Source organism: Psittacula echo, assembly GCF_963264785.1.
Source record: "Psittacula echo genome assembly, chromosome: 7".
NCBI classification, from domain to species: domain Eukaryota; kingdom Metazoa; phylum Chordata; class Aves; order Psittaciformes; family Psittacidae; genus Psittacula; species Psittacula echo.
The window spans coordinates 44,651,002-44,667,770 of record NC_137740.1 but is presented as its reverse complement, the minus strand read 5'-3'; the positions used below and the strand labels follow the sequence as shown (position 1 = coordinate 44,667,770).

At 36.6% G+C, this 16,769-nt stretch overlaps 1 protein-coding gene across 1 annotated transcript in view; it reads right to left on the bottom strand.

Moving 5' to 3' along the window:
- Positions 1-1,988: 1,988 nt before the first annotated feature.
- The window catches only part of DNER (delta/notch like EGF repeat containing), a gene marked incomplete at both ends in the record, with an annotated part of 127,974 nt that continues 113,193 nt past the window's right edge, over positions 1,989-16,769 (bottom strand). Inside the window, 4 exons of the mRNA XM_080623440.1 lie at positions 1,989-2,100; positions 9,290-9,536; positions 14,942-15,073; positions 16,154-16,267. Of these exons, the coding sequence (XP_080479566.1) occupies positions 1,989-2,100; positions 9,290-9,536; positions 14,942-15,073; positions 16,154-16,267 (605 nt within the window). The remainder of the gene's footprint in view (positions 2,101-9,289; positions 9,537-14,941; positions 15,074-16,153; positions 16,268-16,769) is intronic.

Below are 16,769 nucleotides of genomic sequence, written 5' to 3'. Positions count from 1 at the left end.
TTCTACTGAAATATATTTCCATTTGTTTTCCTTTACATTTCAAAGTTGGCCCATATCTGCTGCATTTACTTTATTTTTTGGTTTTTGGTGGTGAGCTAGAACGTAACCTCACAATAAAAATTACATTTTAGCAACTCTAACAGCTTGATTTGCAATAATTTGTCTGCCTCTTTTCAGCACTAATTATGCAAGATTCAATTACTATGACTGCAACCAGAAGCTGAAATAATAATGAAGTTCAAAATTAAAAGTAACGCACCAGATGTACTCTGCTCACCTAAACACGAATTAAAACCAGTGGCAGCTTTTTTATCTTTACAATTTTTAATTACGTTTGTCTTTAGTGGCTGATCTGGGGCCTGGAGATGTCAGCAGTTGCAAGGAAAGGGAATGGTTGCCTGACACAACTGCTATCCTCACACAGAGATGATCAGAGTTCCTGGTGACGCCTTTTTTTCTGTCTGGTAATGTTATTTATGTGAAATATGAACATTTTGGATACATTCCAAGATTTCCTAAGATTAAGAGGCCAACCAGAGCTTGGCCTTTCAGTGCTTATCAGCCTGTAACATAACAGTACTAACTGGATGCAGTACAGCACCATGCAGCAGGATTTGTAGGTAGCTACAGTATTATTTCCCTCCATACTACGCAGCCTTGGCTTCCCTGGTAGCAGGCTGCTTTGAAACACAAAGTCAGATCAAGCCTACTCACATAAACAGGTTGCTCTGTGACAAAATGTCACTCTTGCTATAACTTAGAGCCCAGATTTGCAGTCAGATCCACTCAGGGAACAGGTTGTAGTGCATATGGCCTGGACTGCCTCTTTACTCTGGTTCTGTATTTGTCTCACTTCTGAGAGATTACCTTGATATAAAGCCCATTTTTTTCCTTTTCAAATTAACAGCTGGAATATCTTCTTTCGGCATTATTTATAGTACATTATATGCTCATGTCCTTTCAAATTTATACATAACACTGCACTTTCAAATGAAGAAAACCAAAGAAACAATCTTCACTTGATAACATTTATTCAATATTTTCTGAAATAAGCAAGAATTTTAAGAAGCCCAGAAGCCATCAATTACAGCCACAAACCCCCCATACTGATCCTAAATAAGAAGCACTATGAGAAATACACAACATTTCATGAAACAATACTGTACATCAACAACCTTTAGGAAACAAACAATTCAAACCATATGATTATTTTACTCACAATATAAAAAACTTTAACTTTTAAAGAAAAATATAGATTCAGTCCAATTGTAGGATCCAATCCCATGCCCACTGAAGTCAATGGAAGTTCTCTCATTGATTCCAATGTTTAAAGGATCATACCCTTACTTTGCCTCAAGAGGCACTTTAATTATTATACAAGGCCTAGCCTGAATACTATTACAAAAATGTCAAACATCAACTGAAGAGTATGTTTCAGCAACTTTCAGGAAATAATGGAGGAACAGGGTATCTATCCATGCATGGAATAAGGCAAAAGCTAATTTATTCAGATTAGGAATAATAATTTTTACTATTTTGTTTTTCACAACACAAACATTTTAGACTTTTTTAAGTAATGGATATATTATATATCATATTATGCTTCACATTTTTCCTACCTCTACTGAGAAAGCTGGCACTGACATGTCATAAAGAACTCCTCATTAATTACTGGTTTCTGTTCTGTAACAACCACAAGAAACTCATCTGGGTTTAGTAATAGTGTCTACCAAGAAAAAAGCACACACTATCATAAGCTTATAGTTTATAAAGCTCAAGGTACATTAAAATGTAATTCATGAAGTTCACAACTTCTTTTTTAAAATATTTTTCCAAACTAAAAGCTGCAGAAAATTGGTTCTTAAATATTCTACAGAAAATTCTGAAGCATCTAATGGTTTAAATTACTTATGCTTTCTTCTTAAAAATATTTAAATTAGGTTAGTAGCCCATCCTTTTGAAAAATAATCCAAAAAAGATACACTAGATTACAAATCTTTTGTCTTAATCAGTGTAACCAAAGGTTTGTCATCTGGGCTGTAATCTTCATAAGCAATGGGGGTTGCATCATACATTGCAGGTCGGGATTTCTTGCCAAACCTGGAAACAAAAGAAAGCTTTTGGTGACAAACAGAAGTATGAATGAGTTAATGACAACAACCCACTGTGTTATGGCATGCAGTTTATCAGAGAGCATAAATAAATTCTAAATTGTATTGCAACATGCCAGAAGTACAGAGATTTGAATATCTGAACTGTCACTTTTTAAATATATGTGTCAAATCGAAAAAAAATAAAAAACCTTCTTGCAAAAAAGAAACAGATTCCATATCAAAGGCTACAGGAATTCTGCTGTGGGGTTCAGCAGTATCAGAATATGGGAAGACTGTGGAAGGCAAGAGTGAAACTGATACAGTTTCAGGAAGCCCAGAATTTTATTTTAAAGCCTGCTCTAACAGCCAATATTAAGGTCAGGTCATACATATTTACATAAAGTAAATAATGGACAGCTATGTGGTGTTTGCATCTGGAAATGCAATATCTGTGCACTGAATTGAGTTAGAAGCTAGAGCAAAAATTTAAGTCTTTGCTTACCTGACATTGCTTGAAAAACATATTTATATTATCAACACGCTGCACTATGCAGCATTGGCAAAGTTAATGGTAGTTAGGATACTGCAATGCCATATAAACATATCAGTTTAGTAAAGGTTCACAAGCAACAGAATCACATCAGCAGCATGCTTCTCCTGGGCAACCATCACTGCTAGCAACCAGGCTGTATCTGCCCATGCAGAGAACCACTGCAGCTGTATGATTGTAGCTGCAGTACTGGTATATCTGGAATTCCTTCAGGTGCTTTCACATGGCATAGACGGTCTTATCACTCTTCTGATAATTTTTTAAGATACAAAAATAGTGCTAAAAATGCAACTTGGAAGTGGAAAAATTACTAAAGCGTTCTGACTACAATTACAGGAGCTTTTAAATAACAAAAAGGATCACATGAAAATAAGGTAAAAATAGTCAAGTCTGCTTTCCTTATGAACCTGATGCAGAGAAAATATTAACACAGAAACAGAAATATTTATGTAGTCATCCACTCTTTATGTACCATATCCCCTTCTTATGTACCATATTAAGTCTATATTAAAGTTGTGCACAATGGAAGATGAGATTCAGAAATTTAGATTTTAAGGATATTTAGACCAAACCAAAATTACCTTGATTTTCTTCCAAGTTTCTTATGCAACTTCCTGACTCTTTCAATTTATTTCTTGGCTTTTTCAGTGATCTAGAATTGCTGACAAAACTAAAATAGCTGGAAGAATTATAATCAATATGGTGGAAATTTCGTTTTTCAAAATACTTCAGCTGTCAGTAAAGCCACACTAGATACATTTCCATGATAGGATGTCTGCTTTCTTCTACATTTCTCTTTAATAAATACAGACAGGCCATGTTTGCTCATCAGCGTCATGATGGATAAACCTGGTTTTCTTTAAATGAGATAAAATTCCAAGAATTGAATGAAGGAATTAAATTATGGTATCTTACTAAATCAGAGGCAGTAATGAATTCTGAATCACCCTTTTTTTCCATCATTCTCAAGGGTTTAAAGAAAATAGAGCATTGCATAAATACAAATGATGGTGAATATTCTCCAGTGATTTAAGTAAAATTTCCTCATTTCTGACAGGGAGAGAACACATGGCTTGTTGCACACAGCGAAGCAGTACAAAATCCCTACTCTTGTGTAGGTCAGGGTTGACATGTGGCCCTGATTAGAAAATGCTGAGAAAAGACCACAGCACATGTGCTAGTTGTTTGTGGCCTGGTTGAGCCATCTAGCTGGTAGACCACATTGCTTTGATCAAGCAGTTCAGAAGCCATTCCCTGCTCGTAACAGTAAACAGAGTTAACACAAACCTCAGAGGTCTGGAAACAGAATTGTTAAATGGGGAGTCTTAGTTCAATGGGCGTGTATCTGGTAGGATTGCACAAGGATGCTATTTTATCATTTAATTGATGACAGAAAAGAAAACATAAAACAATTACCAATACAATCTGCAAGACACAACAATTCAAGGGGTAATAAATAGTGAAAAGATGCAGGGCCCTGCTACAGAGTGTACTGGATCAATTAATAAGCTGCTTACAACAAAAGAACAAACAAATGAATAAAGATTTCTTCAATGCAACCAAATACAGATTATTCACCTAATAAAGAGCATACAGTCCTGGGAAGCACCACGTCTGGAAAAAGACTGGAAGGACATGATGGATAGTCCGTTTAACATTAGCTTTAATGCCATACTATGGTTGATGAAAAATTATCTGCTTAGATCACTAAACAGACTGTATCAGTAGGTCTAGGGAAGTTGTACAGCCTCTACATTTAGCATTGATGTGTTCATTCATGAGTGATGACAGTTTTCCAGTGTGAACTTACCAGTGGCATAGGGATCATCACAAATGAAGTAAATTACAATGAGAATTAGAAAGTATATTTTGCAATGAAACACCAAATAAGAGTGACGTGTAACCTGACAAAGAGGGACTGAGGGTTCTGTGACTGAGGGTTGCCCCTCCACTTCCTTAGAAGGACATTTCAAAAGATGGGTAACCATAAAGAGTCATTAATCTCAACAATTCCATTTGCATAGAAGACTTTAAAGAACATTGGATGGCTGAACCCTAAGGAAATGGTATCCTCCAAGTTCTGTGGGTTAGGCTGCAGTTTCAGAGTTTGCCCAGAAGCAAAAGAAAGTAACCACGTATTGCTACTCTGTTCAAAAACAGCAACTAGTAAAAGGAGCCCACAAAAAAATGTTTAAACAAGAGAGACCAGAATTTTCTTTTATTATTTTTTTCTTTTAAAGCCTCCACAGGAGGAGATTGAGAATATTAATTTCCTCTTCATTATTCAGAGAAAAGGCCATGTGCACAAGTGGTATTTTCAGTTCCTTATTATAACTGAACTATGATGCTAGAGTTCTCACAAAGTTGAGACTCTGGCAGAGGATGTATATAAGCAGAGTACTATGCATGTGATCATACTTTCATAAAGAGGTAGCAGACTGAAACTCATCACTGAAATCTCTGTCAGATAATGGTAAGAATCAAGCATGTGCTGTAGCTTATCAGATTCAGGAAGCTCAGGACACTGCAGTCTAACACAGCCGATTTGAACACAGGAACATGGACAATGTGCAGTGAAAAGAACCTTAACTTGTTATGACAAAAATCAGAGCCTGATGAACCAGACTCCAAGCCACACGCAGACAGATCAAGAGCCAGCACATGAAAATAAAAATTAAAGAAACTACACTGTCAGTAGTGCATGAAGTTTACTGCTAACACTATCTAAACACACGAAATGTTTATAGAAGTACAGTTCCCTGTAACCAAATATTTTGTGAACTCAATGTGGATGCATTTCTAAAGTGAACAATCCAGTTTCAACAGCAGATCCTGGTACCAATTCAACGAAGTCATGACTGCAGTAGCCAGTGGTCAACTATTTCACTACAGTGTGCTCTGCTGGCTTTAAAATGTATAGGCTTTAACATAAAAGGAACGATGATGATGATGGCGGCTTGACTTCACAAAGAAGATTTGGGAAGGGCTTTACCTACAATTACTACAGGCACACTGATGACTAAAAAGGCCAGTGTGGGATAGGCAAATCAGTCTTTGTCTTTGATCGACCTCAACAGAAGATGCCTGTTGGCCATGGCTAGCCAATCAGGTGGAGGGGAAGATGAGCTGTTGTTAGGCCACCTTTTCTAGGCCTCTCTCCATATGGAGCAGGCAGTGCTGTCCTTGAAAAAAAGGCTGCTTGGTCATTCAGGATGTTTCCAAACAAGACTGTCATCCCCTGGGTCAGTCTCGAGTGACCAATGTCCTGAACCGCCTGCATGCAGGCTTGGGTCTGCGGCTTCCAGTGCACCTTATTACCGGCCGTTTCATCCCTCACCTGTAGCTACAGGGGTTTGCAAGTGTGAGTAAACCCTTCGGGCCTGCACAGTGGATTTAAAAGGAGTACTTATTTACTGTCTGCATAATGAATACTAAAGAGACCTGTGATTCACCTGGTTAAAAAACTATTTAGTTCTAAACTGCTAATCCTAAGAACATTGTCTAGAAGTAGACATTTATTGTTGATGATCCTTGAGCATATCCATTTTCTCTCACAGCAAGTACCTTGACTAGTAAAGTCAAATTATAAAAAATTATTAAGAAAAAGGCCTGCTGAGAAACATGAACAAGTAATTTGAACATAATTCACTGGACATGCAACAGGCTTCCACACTCCCTGGACACCTACTGACTTTAACAGAAAACTTACATTTAAAGAAAATAGTCTCCTCACTATTACTTAGGCCTCCATTTTCCAAAATTACTAATAAATTTGGGTATCTAACTGGGAAAGGAAATGATTTTCAGAAAATACCAAGAATCTATTATTTGAAAGCATGCCTTTTAGATACAGAAATTCTAAAAGTTAAGATCTTAGTATTTTTTATATGCAGATGTAAGAGTTTACTCAAAAAATAACTATAAAAGTTGTGCTCTCTTTCCCGGATTAAAATGACCAAAGCAGTGTTTTATATCCTTCTGAAATCAAAATAAACACAATAATCTTAACAGTAAAACTCTGTGAATTATCTGACTTGGCAGCTCTATCTTGGATTTTATAAGGCATCCATTCTCTGAGAGGCACAGGGAATTATTTGGAATGAAAACGTTTCTGTTCATTTACATTAAGTAGAAACACCTTTCCCGAGATATGGAAACCCTTTACTGACTGGATCCAATAATGTAATTTTTAGTGAGTAGTATGGATCTGAAAAATCATCATGAATCTATTCCATTCTAAGAACATCTTCAAAATGTTAAGTTAATGCTGATGAAAATATGCTTTTCTAAATTCTGCCTTCAGTAATAAACAGAGATTAATTCAGAATAATCCAGACGGTAATGATAAAGGCCTCAACTAGCCCAGATTCCAAGATTTGAAAGGATTTATACAGGAAATCTTTTACCATTTCTATTATCTGCCAATGAAAGTGTAAAAGCCAGGGGAAGCTCAGATTAAGAAGATCCTGCCTTGCTTGTATGCTTTTACTTGGTACCCTTGGGTAGAAAGCTGCCTAATTTGCTTTAAGAAATAATTAAGAAAACCCAGGTGTTCAACACTGATCCTCAGGAGACCAGTTCCAGTCCCTGAGGAAATGCAAAGTACCACTTCAGTGAGTAGTAACTGAGCAGGATTGACACATTCATCACTGCTGCAGTAGTAGGAGGGAGATGTCTAATTTGAACACTATAATTTCGCACCTTGCTCTCCACCCTTGGAGATACGTAGTAGACATTCAGAAGGCCAAATAATAAAAAACTATAAAGCTTTTCATAGGCCATAAAGCAACACCCTCCTCTCTCAGTACACTAATAAAGGCAAAAGGAGTTCTCAGGGTGTGTATGGTGTGGAGATGCTGAGCTCCTTCTGGAAGAAATGTAATGATAAGAGGGCAAAGGAGAATTCAAGGGAGGGCTTAAAAGAACACTGATTTTATTGCTATGTTAAATCAACTATACACACCTTTCTTTTTAAAATATTTACTAATATATTTTGACAATAAACAGATGTTTTATTGCAAATCTAGTCAAAATAGTTTAAAGAGATACAGCTCAAAGTTGCAACATGATTAACTGAGTCTGTGGGAACTCATCCATTTCATATAACTTTGATGACTTCAACAGTGGCACAAATTAACCTATTTAAACTAAAACAGAACTGGAGCATTCAGAAAATTAATTACTAGCAATCACCAACCAAAATGCATGCATTTTTCCATGTCAATGCACAGGAATGTGTCTTCCTCCATTCTTTCAAATTATTTTAATGGTAGCATACATGAACCCTCTTGTTGGAATTTGAAGCGATCTTGACAAATTTAAGATATGGGAAAAAGAAATAACAAAAAGGAAAGTTCTATCCTATTAAGAGAGATGTCAAATACAGAATAAACAATATTGGCTAGGAAGCACAATGGCATAGAGGATCTTGGGATGAGGAAAAGGTCTAACAGGTCACAAAACTGAGTCATCAGTTGCTGGTGTAATACAAAAAAAATAAAAAAAAAAAAAAAAATTAAAAAAAAAAAAAAAATTTGATACAGGTGAAGAACAGCTGGAGAACTATTTCCAGCTTTAGGAACCACCCTTCAAAAAGAAAAAGAGAGCGTGTCCCAGGGAGACAATAAAGAAGCTGATATGATATCCCTGGCAGTGTTCAAGGCCAGGTTGGACAGAGCCTTGGGTGAGGCTGTCTAGTGTGAGGCGCCCCTGCTCATGGCAAGGGTGTTGGAACTAGATGACCTTAAGGTCCTTTCCAACCCAAACCATTCTATGATTCTGTGGTTCTATGATCCAGAAGAAGATATTGGAAGAATGCGTTAGTTTAGGGTAGAGAAGAAGGAGGTTGTTCTGCTTTGCTTGTTTTTATTATAAAAAAGGGAGGGTCAGATATGACACCTGTTGTACGTAATTACTATAAAGGGAACAGTGATAGATTATTCTTTGTGACAACCTGAAAAACAGTAAGAAAGAAGCAGCTTAATTCACAGAAAAGAAAATTCAGGTTGGATTTTAGAAAAGCCATTTCTAACTTTATTCAACTCTTTTGAAGGTTTTTAAACACAGTTGTTGGCAGGAATCTAGGTATAATTAATGCTATATCAGTGCAATAGCTATGCTTGAGCTCTTGAATCCCTTTCAGACCTACTTTGTATTATTCTGACACCCAATGACTTGGCTTGCAAGTGTTCCATTTCTAGGAAAGCAAGTAAGAAATTTTAATGCTAACAGGTGCACAAAAATGAGGATTCGAAGTCTTACTAAATAATATGGTAAATTAGCCACAAAAATCAATATGCCTTTGCAATGTAGTCAGATTACTTATGTGTATCAGTTAAGGAGTATTTACAACACAGACAGGTCTTACAGGCTAAGAACTCTGTATCTGTCTCTCTTCACCAATTACACCAAATAAATTCAGAATAACTCCCTCTGTTTTTCAGGAGTTATGCTGGATTATCACACGTCAGATGAGAACTGAATAGGGATGAAAAAAATGCAATGAGCAATGCCTCAAAAGATAGCGGTCCTGTCTTTTCACAGTGTAGAAGCTCATTCCCTGCCAATAGCAGTTAAATGCACTGTGCATGGACTGAAATTACATAGTGTAACAGATTTCCTTTAGATTACCATCCCCAGAACAAACCTGGCATGTCGGATAGAAGCAATTGCACTACTGAATTCACTGTCAATGCTTCTACAGTTGTAAAATTCTTCATAGGCTGGTCTGGAAGAGCCTTGATATTCAATGCGGCTGATACGACATATTCCCACAATCAGAATGATCAGCATCAGGACAAACGCCACACAAAGAGCCCCAATTATGATGTAGAGGGAGTGACGAGGCATATTTGTTAGACTCTCTGCCATATGCCCGGACTTCCACTGCAGATCTGCTGATCAGAAATAAAAGGTTATCATTAATTAGCAATTTATATCTTTCCTGCTGAATAGAATTCTTTTATGATATTCATATATTTTATGATATTTATGATATTTCTGTGGAGACTTTTGAAGCTAGGGGGATATGTAATTTGAACCTTCCCAGGCTCTGTTATGGATATGTCACCATGGAACAAATTTGAATAGCACTATCTGATCCTTCACCCATCTTTTTTCACAAATTTTTAATATCTCATAGAAACACCTAGCTAGTTTCATCTCCTGTATAATCCAAGTCATAGAAAGTCATGCAGTTAGTCTTGTATTATGTTATAATATATTATATGCTGTCTAAAGGCAGGTAGGTTTTACATAAAAGCTTTCAGTAATCCTGTGCAGTTTGTTCTAGTGGTTGGTGAACCCTTTCACTAAAATGTGGGATTTAATATGTATCAAACATGCTTGGTTCTTAATTTGAAGCACAGGCTTTTGTTATGCCTATATCAACCAGACTGCAGACTTCAGAACCAGCATTTCAGGAACAAAAAGGGCATCTCATAAAGTGCTAGAGTTCTGAGCTTACTGGAATCCTCTCTCAAGCATAATTCCTCTGAGAGGTCTCAAAGCAGACCTTAAAATAAAGCAAATCTGGAAGAGGATTTTTGTATTTATGTATTCCAGACCTTTATAAATATTCTTGTTGCCCAAATTAATGTCTATCAATTCCAAACAGATTGTCTATCAATTGCTTATGTCCTCAGATCTGTTTTTCTCTAGCATAGGTCAGAGTATTTCTATTAACCTGTACTTCCCTCTAGAGTTCATTTTTGGCAGTCTTTTAAGCCTATGGTCTTGTAAATTATTTCAAACCAGGAACAAGCTTGAATCATTCTGACTACAGAAATCTGACAGACTGCAAAAGTTATTTCTAGCAGGTGACTGGTCCTTTTTCAAGTGGACTTTTGCTTTGCACTGGTATAGAAACTTCCTTTACTCAGTAACAAACAGTCTGGGAGCAGGCCTATCATGCATGTGCTTTGAGAATGCTAAGATATTCTTAGACGCCACTTCTCAAGGATGCTTGATGATAGCAGAGAACTGATTCAAGCACCTGAGCTGCAATCACAAGTTTAGTGGCATCTGTGGATAAAATCTCCATCTATGGTAGAAATACATGGGAACATATAAGAACAGAAAAAAAAAAAAAAAAAAAAAAAAAAAAAAAAAAAAAACACCACAAAAAAAAAAAAAAAAAAAAAAAACCACCACATTTTAGAGGAAGGTAGGGAGAAAGATTGCAGCTTTAACATGTGGGATTCAGCTGGGCAGAGTTTGAGGAACTGGTTGCTCTTTGTTTACAATTTGTTTACGATTGTCCAGAGCAACCCTGAGCTTGGGCTTGCTTAGACTTTTTGCCCACAAATGTGAACTGAGTTTAAAGGACTGACTGCTTGTTGGTGTTATCTTCTATCAGTAAAGATTTGATCATTCAATGCTTTAATGTTTCTAAAGTGATGTTACTGCAATATGCTCAGTTAGGATGTGGGGGAAAGAATATAGCTGTGCTCTGTTCTGTTTTGGGATGGGTTTCTATTTCTGTTCTGCAGCACATTCGTCACACATGGTGATTTATGTCAAGTTGTCAGACTAGGCCAAATTCAGATCTACTGTGCACAGATATATGGTAAGACAGTTCTTATTTAGATTCTGTGTCTTCCAACTCTGGATGATAAAAGGGTAAGAGAAATGTCTTCCTTTCTTCCTCACCAGAAAAAAATATGAAGACTAACAGCTTATACTCCAAAGGTCAGAAATAATACATGAGAGCTCAAAATCACAGTATTCTCAGATGTCATAGTAATGTTTGTAAAATTAATTATAAAAGTAGTTTTCAATGTCATATACACAGTCTGTACCAGAAATTCTTCATAATGTTAGTTTTCAAGTAACCACATGGTTTGGCCTACCTTGGTAACTACATTAATAATTACAAAATTGGCAAAGGTAATGATATTAGCAAATAATCAGCAGGCATTAGAGAATTCATAGGAGACATTTTGTAAGCACTTTTACAGTGAATGCTCCATTAACTTTTTAGGCAAATACATTTCATTTTGAAAGGAAAACTATCCTCTTTATAACTAAGACCAATTTAATCCTATTTAACTGGAATTGCTAACACTGGCAAGGACCATAAAATGATATAATAAATATCACAGTTCATCCAGGCAACATAAATCTTGCCTAGTTTCTTGTATATAGAGCATTTGAAAATTAAAGAGTACAGTTTACAAGATAAACCTGAAATCCTGCTAGGGTAGTCACTAGTGAAAAAAAAATGCGGAACCATTAAAATAGTAAATAGAGAGTTGTTCTACAAAAAAGACTAAGTTTTAACAACCTCCTTAATGGCTAGTAATAGAAAATCATGAAAGATAAAATGTGATTTACTCAAAAGACTCCTGAACACTAACTTGTCTCCCTCTTGAGAAATCTGAAGTCTCACTTCATTATGTCATTTTCTAACATTCAGAGGGACAGTCCAATACAAAGGAAGTCAGTATGCAGTGGTAAAATCTAATTTCCTATACATTATTAACCATTATGTACAAATTGCTGAATCAACATGATAAATACGACAAGGAGATATGAAAAGATCAACTGCAGCAGACTCAATCTTTACAACTGAACAGAAATCCCCTGTACCATTGACTCAACTCCAGTGAGATCAGAAGTGTTGCACCTATTTATAAAAGAGTTGGGTATTGCTTCTAGACATGAATAGAATTGGGTTTACGTCAGTTGGTCAATCCGTAGCTTAGGGGAAGTGTCAGTGAGTGCAAAGATATTCCCAGGGGCACATGTAGAAAAAATGTGCAGATCTAAATGCTTTCAAATCCTTTCTGCAAAGTGATTTCTTCAAAACTCAATCCCTCTCTGTTTGCATAATCCTTTGTATACCTGTTAAGATCCAAGCGATTTAGGAAAGTTTCTAGAGCTTTGTGTATACGCCCCTGCATTGGTTAGCAAGGCTGGATATCCACACTTATATCTGACTATTGTGAAGTATCATGGTGTCCCATAACAACACATCATTTTACTTTGATGCTGTGTCAAAGTGACATTTGCAGATGTTAAGCTTATTGAAGAAACTATTGTTAGCCTTCCAATTTTAAGCTTAATTGTACTTTAAAATGTATCTTTCTGTGACTACAGAGAGGGGTTTTTTTTTCTGTTTTCATTCAAGACCAATCCAAATCAGAATTTTCTAGATTTTTTATATCTCTTATATTATTGCATATATGCACTCTATTAGCTATCCTGATTTGTTGAATAAATAAAACCCCAACACAGTAATTTCAGCCTCTTCAACTAGGAACAATTCCCGTGAACTATACTATTTATTCTTCAGATATTGAGATGGAAAGAAAAGGTCTAATGTTCCTGGTTGAGAATCAGCCTTGCAGTGTTATCAATGCCAGTTAACACTCAGATAATTCTCTGCTTCCTGTCATAGCAGTCACAAGATAAAAGAACAAATCAGTCAGTAAAAGCAACAAACAGTTGTCAGTAAAAGAACAAATCAATCAGTAAAAACAACAAAAAAGTGCTGTTGCTTCTTCCCATCATTTTAACTTACACAGTTTGAAAGTGCATACTACAAGCAGAAAATTGAGCAGCAGGCAAGGCCACTGCAGTTCAGCTATATAAACAGATGCTATGTGTAGAGAAATAAGCACTAAACAGAGTCAACCCCCTTGCTCAAAAGAACAGAGTTTAAGCAGAGTTTTATCCGCTATCTCTCTCATATACTTGCAAAAGTGTACAAGGTCTGAAATAAGTTTATATTGACTAACCACAGATGTTGACAGCTTGAACCTGCCTGTCATATATAGTGCTTAGGGGCATACATCCCTCATAGGGGAAAACAGGAATTGAATAGCTGGACAGTAGAAAACTATCTACTTCCACTATCTGCTCTGCTTACTTCATTTTTCCATATATTTATATGCACCACACTGTGTATCTGTGGTGCAAACGGCCAAACTCTTAGTAACTAGAGCATGCCAGCCAAAGGAGAACTCCAGAACAAGTATCACGGAGCCCTGCGGATGGGCTATATGAAATCAGAAAGCACACAAGCTTATCTGTTTCCCTTTGGCATCTATTCATCCCATAACATAACAGGAATGTGATTGTTACTACATTGAGGTACTCCAGGAAGTATATTTCCAGGATGATTACTGCTTTCTCCAACAACTATACTCACCTCTCTCATCAGCCCACTACTTATTAACTAAGGCAGACAGAATTGCATTGACTTGGACATCCATGTTTCAGGTATTGCTAACAACAGCATTGGCAATAAAAGCTCATCTGAACGTCTTTTAGCATGAGCAATATGGCATACAGACAGCACTCAACATCACACTCCCAACTTTCCAATGGCTCTGTACCTCAAAGGGAAGTGTTTGTGCCATCCACAGAGACAACACAATGTCAGAGCTGCCACCATCTTTGGACTAGCTACCAATGCTCCTCTAGTCTTTGCTTTCAAAAGAAAGCACTGAAACTGACTTCAAAGCAAACAGTTACAGGGACAGGAGGTCATAAACCTGTCAAGATAAAACTTTTGTGTCAGCCCAGGTGTGAACAAAGTTGTCTCCTGGATTAAAGTTCTACAGTTGCGCTTCATACTTTCTTCCTCTCATGGACCCTCTGCTGCTCCATAAGGGTGCAATTAACACTGAAGCTTTTCTCTATTCTAACAGGCAAGATAACAATAGACCCAGCAGTGGAACCTCTCTAAATATTCGTAAATGTTTAGGAAACACTTTGTTTTGGAGACCTTTGCCTTTCTAACGGTTTTGGTGGAAATCAGCCTGCAGTTGGAAAAGTTATTCCTGGAAAAGCTGGTAAACACATGCACACATATGTTACAGAACAATTACACAGGACTTGTTTCCTTAGGTAAGTAAGTTCAAAATTGTTTTGCTGAAACATCACTAGAAGCTCAGGTGCTCAAAAGTCAATACACGTCTGTTAGGACTGTTCTTAGAGTGCTATGGAAGTACACTTTACTCAAGGTAAGTATGAAAGTAAGCTCAGAAACATAAATGCAATTAGAGGCAAGCAATTTAGAGGTTAAAGACAAACTGCCTAGTGTCTAGCTGTGAGATAGAATCTCTGACAATCTAGTCCAATGTATTCCAAAGCAGGGTGCCCAGAAAAATAATTTTCTAACATTCATAGTCACTTTTGAAATGTTATGGCCTAAAATAAAATGCATTTAACAGAATTCTGGTATCCTACACATGATTCAGAGTATTTGTGCAGGCATTTATTCAGAGTCAAATACAATTTCTCCATTATAATGTGTCATTTTTAGAAATATTTAGAAAAATACGAAACTTACGTATTTCGCAGTTCGCACCAACCCATCCATGTGGACAATGGCAGGTGTAACCACCAGGCTGGTCTATGCAAGTTCCAGCATGGTGACATGGGTTGCTGTCACAGTCATTTACATCAATTTCACAATCTTCACCTTATAACAGAAAAAAACGAACAAACCCCAAACTTCTGTATAGTGGGTGCCTCATGCAGCAGGTACATCATCAGTCATTTGATTTCTCTCTAGCTGCAAAACACCTTATAGCTCAATAGCATCTTTATTCTCAGAACTTCAAGCGTTCTGTAACTGTTTCAAGAAAAGAGTCTCATATAGCCTCCAAGAAGGAAGCATTATCCTCATTCATCCAGGTGAGGGCTAAGTGGCTGGACTAACCTCACCAAGATTGCATGTCTCATTTCTTTAAATATAAGCTCCATGCCAAGAAAATGTGGTATAACAATTTAGCACATATATTCTGAAGTGCTGTACAATAATCTATTGCACTATACAATAATGTATTGCTGAGAAACAGCCACTGTACAGTGGGAAGCTAATTCTTTTCAAAAAAAATGCCCATTAATTAGCACAGATCAAAAATTATTTGATCTGTAAAACAACTATGAATGGGTTTGTCTTTTGCTGTCACATTTGATATTACCTTACATGACTAACAGAGCATCAGGTTGCAAATTAGCTTGACAGCAGATATTTGGATTACACCAACCATGTCAGTTTAAATACAAGGCCAAAGGATGAAATGGGCTGCTTACCATTACTCTGGAAGTGTAAAGTGATCCATAACGAGCACATTGGCTTTTTAGCAATTGGATATTGAGGTCATGAGTAAGTAGCTTCTTCAGCTCACAGTAATTAAGGTCAATGCGAAAACATTTTTCAGTTTCAACAGTGTCCAATTAGTACATTGGCTTACCTGGAAGTCTTCAAAATGTTATGTTTAAAATGGAATCTAGACTCAAGCAGTAAGGTCATGAGACATGTTAAATAGTTGTTAGCTTAATGAATTATCTTTATTTTGCTTCAAATTTTTTCAAGTTCAAAGCAGCTGCAAATAATATCAAGAACTTTTCATTCTCACTAGCCTGATCACAATTCAGCGAAGTCCAAATTCATTTCTTTCCTTGAAGAAACACAGCCTTACTTGGTACGCATCTTCTCTTGGACACAGCGAGCACTGCCAACTAGACATCCTGTGTAATGTAACAAATTACTTGCCTGCATATCCAGGTGCACAGATACATGTAGCATTTAGGCCTTCACTGTCACAAGTGCCACCGTTCTGACAGTTGATGTTAAGACAAGGATCTTTGTACAATTCACAGTGCCTTCCTGAAAAGGTGAAATTAGTAATTGCCATTAACATGACCTACACTGACAGCAGGAAATCAGTACATGCGATAACTTAATTTCACCTGGATGAGCACAGTGGAGTGCAGCCTCCAAACCTGTCCTATTAGGCGAATGCCATAAGATTAAAGCCATATATTTTATGGTGCTTAAATTTTTTACATACATGCCTCTGTTCTTCCCACACACTGAGGCTTTGGGATAAGAAAGGTAGGACAATTTCTGCTTACAAGAACTGCAGGAGTGTCTATGAAAAAACAATGGTATAATAAAACATAATCTGATCTATCTAATATTCTTAAATAAAATGTGAACAATAATAGTCTTCAGTAGGAATTTTATGTAATAACTTATTTAATAATACACATAAGCATTCTGATGTCTCTCACTGACTTTTGCAGGAAACTGAATATAACAAAGCAATAAAAAGAGAAATTAATTTGTTCAAATGTATAGCTAAAACTAAATAATTGGGTAACTCAAC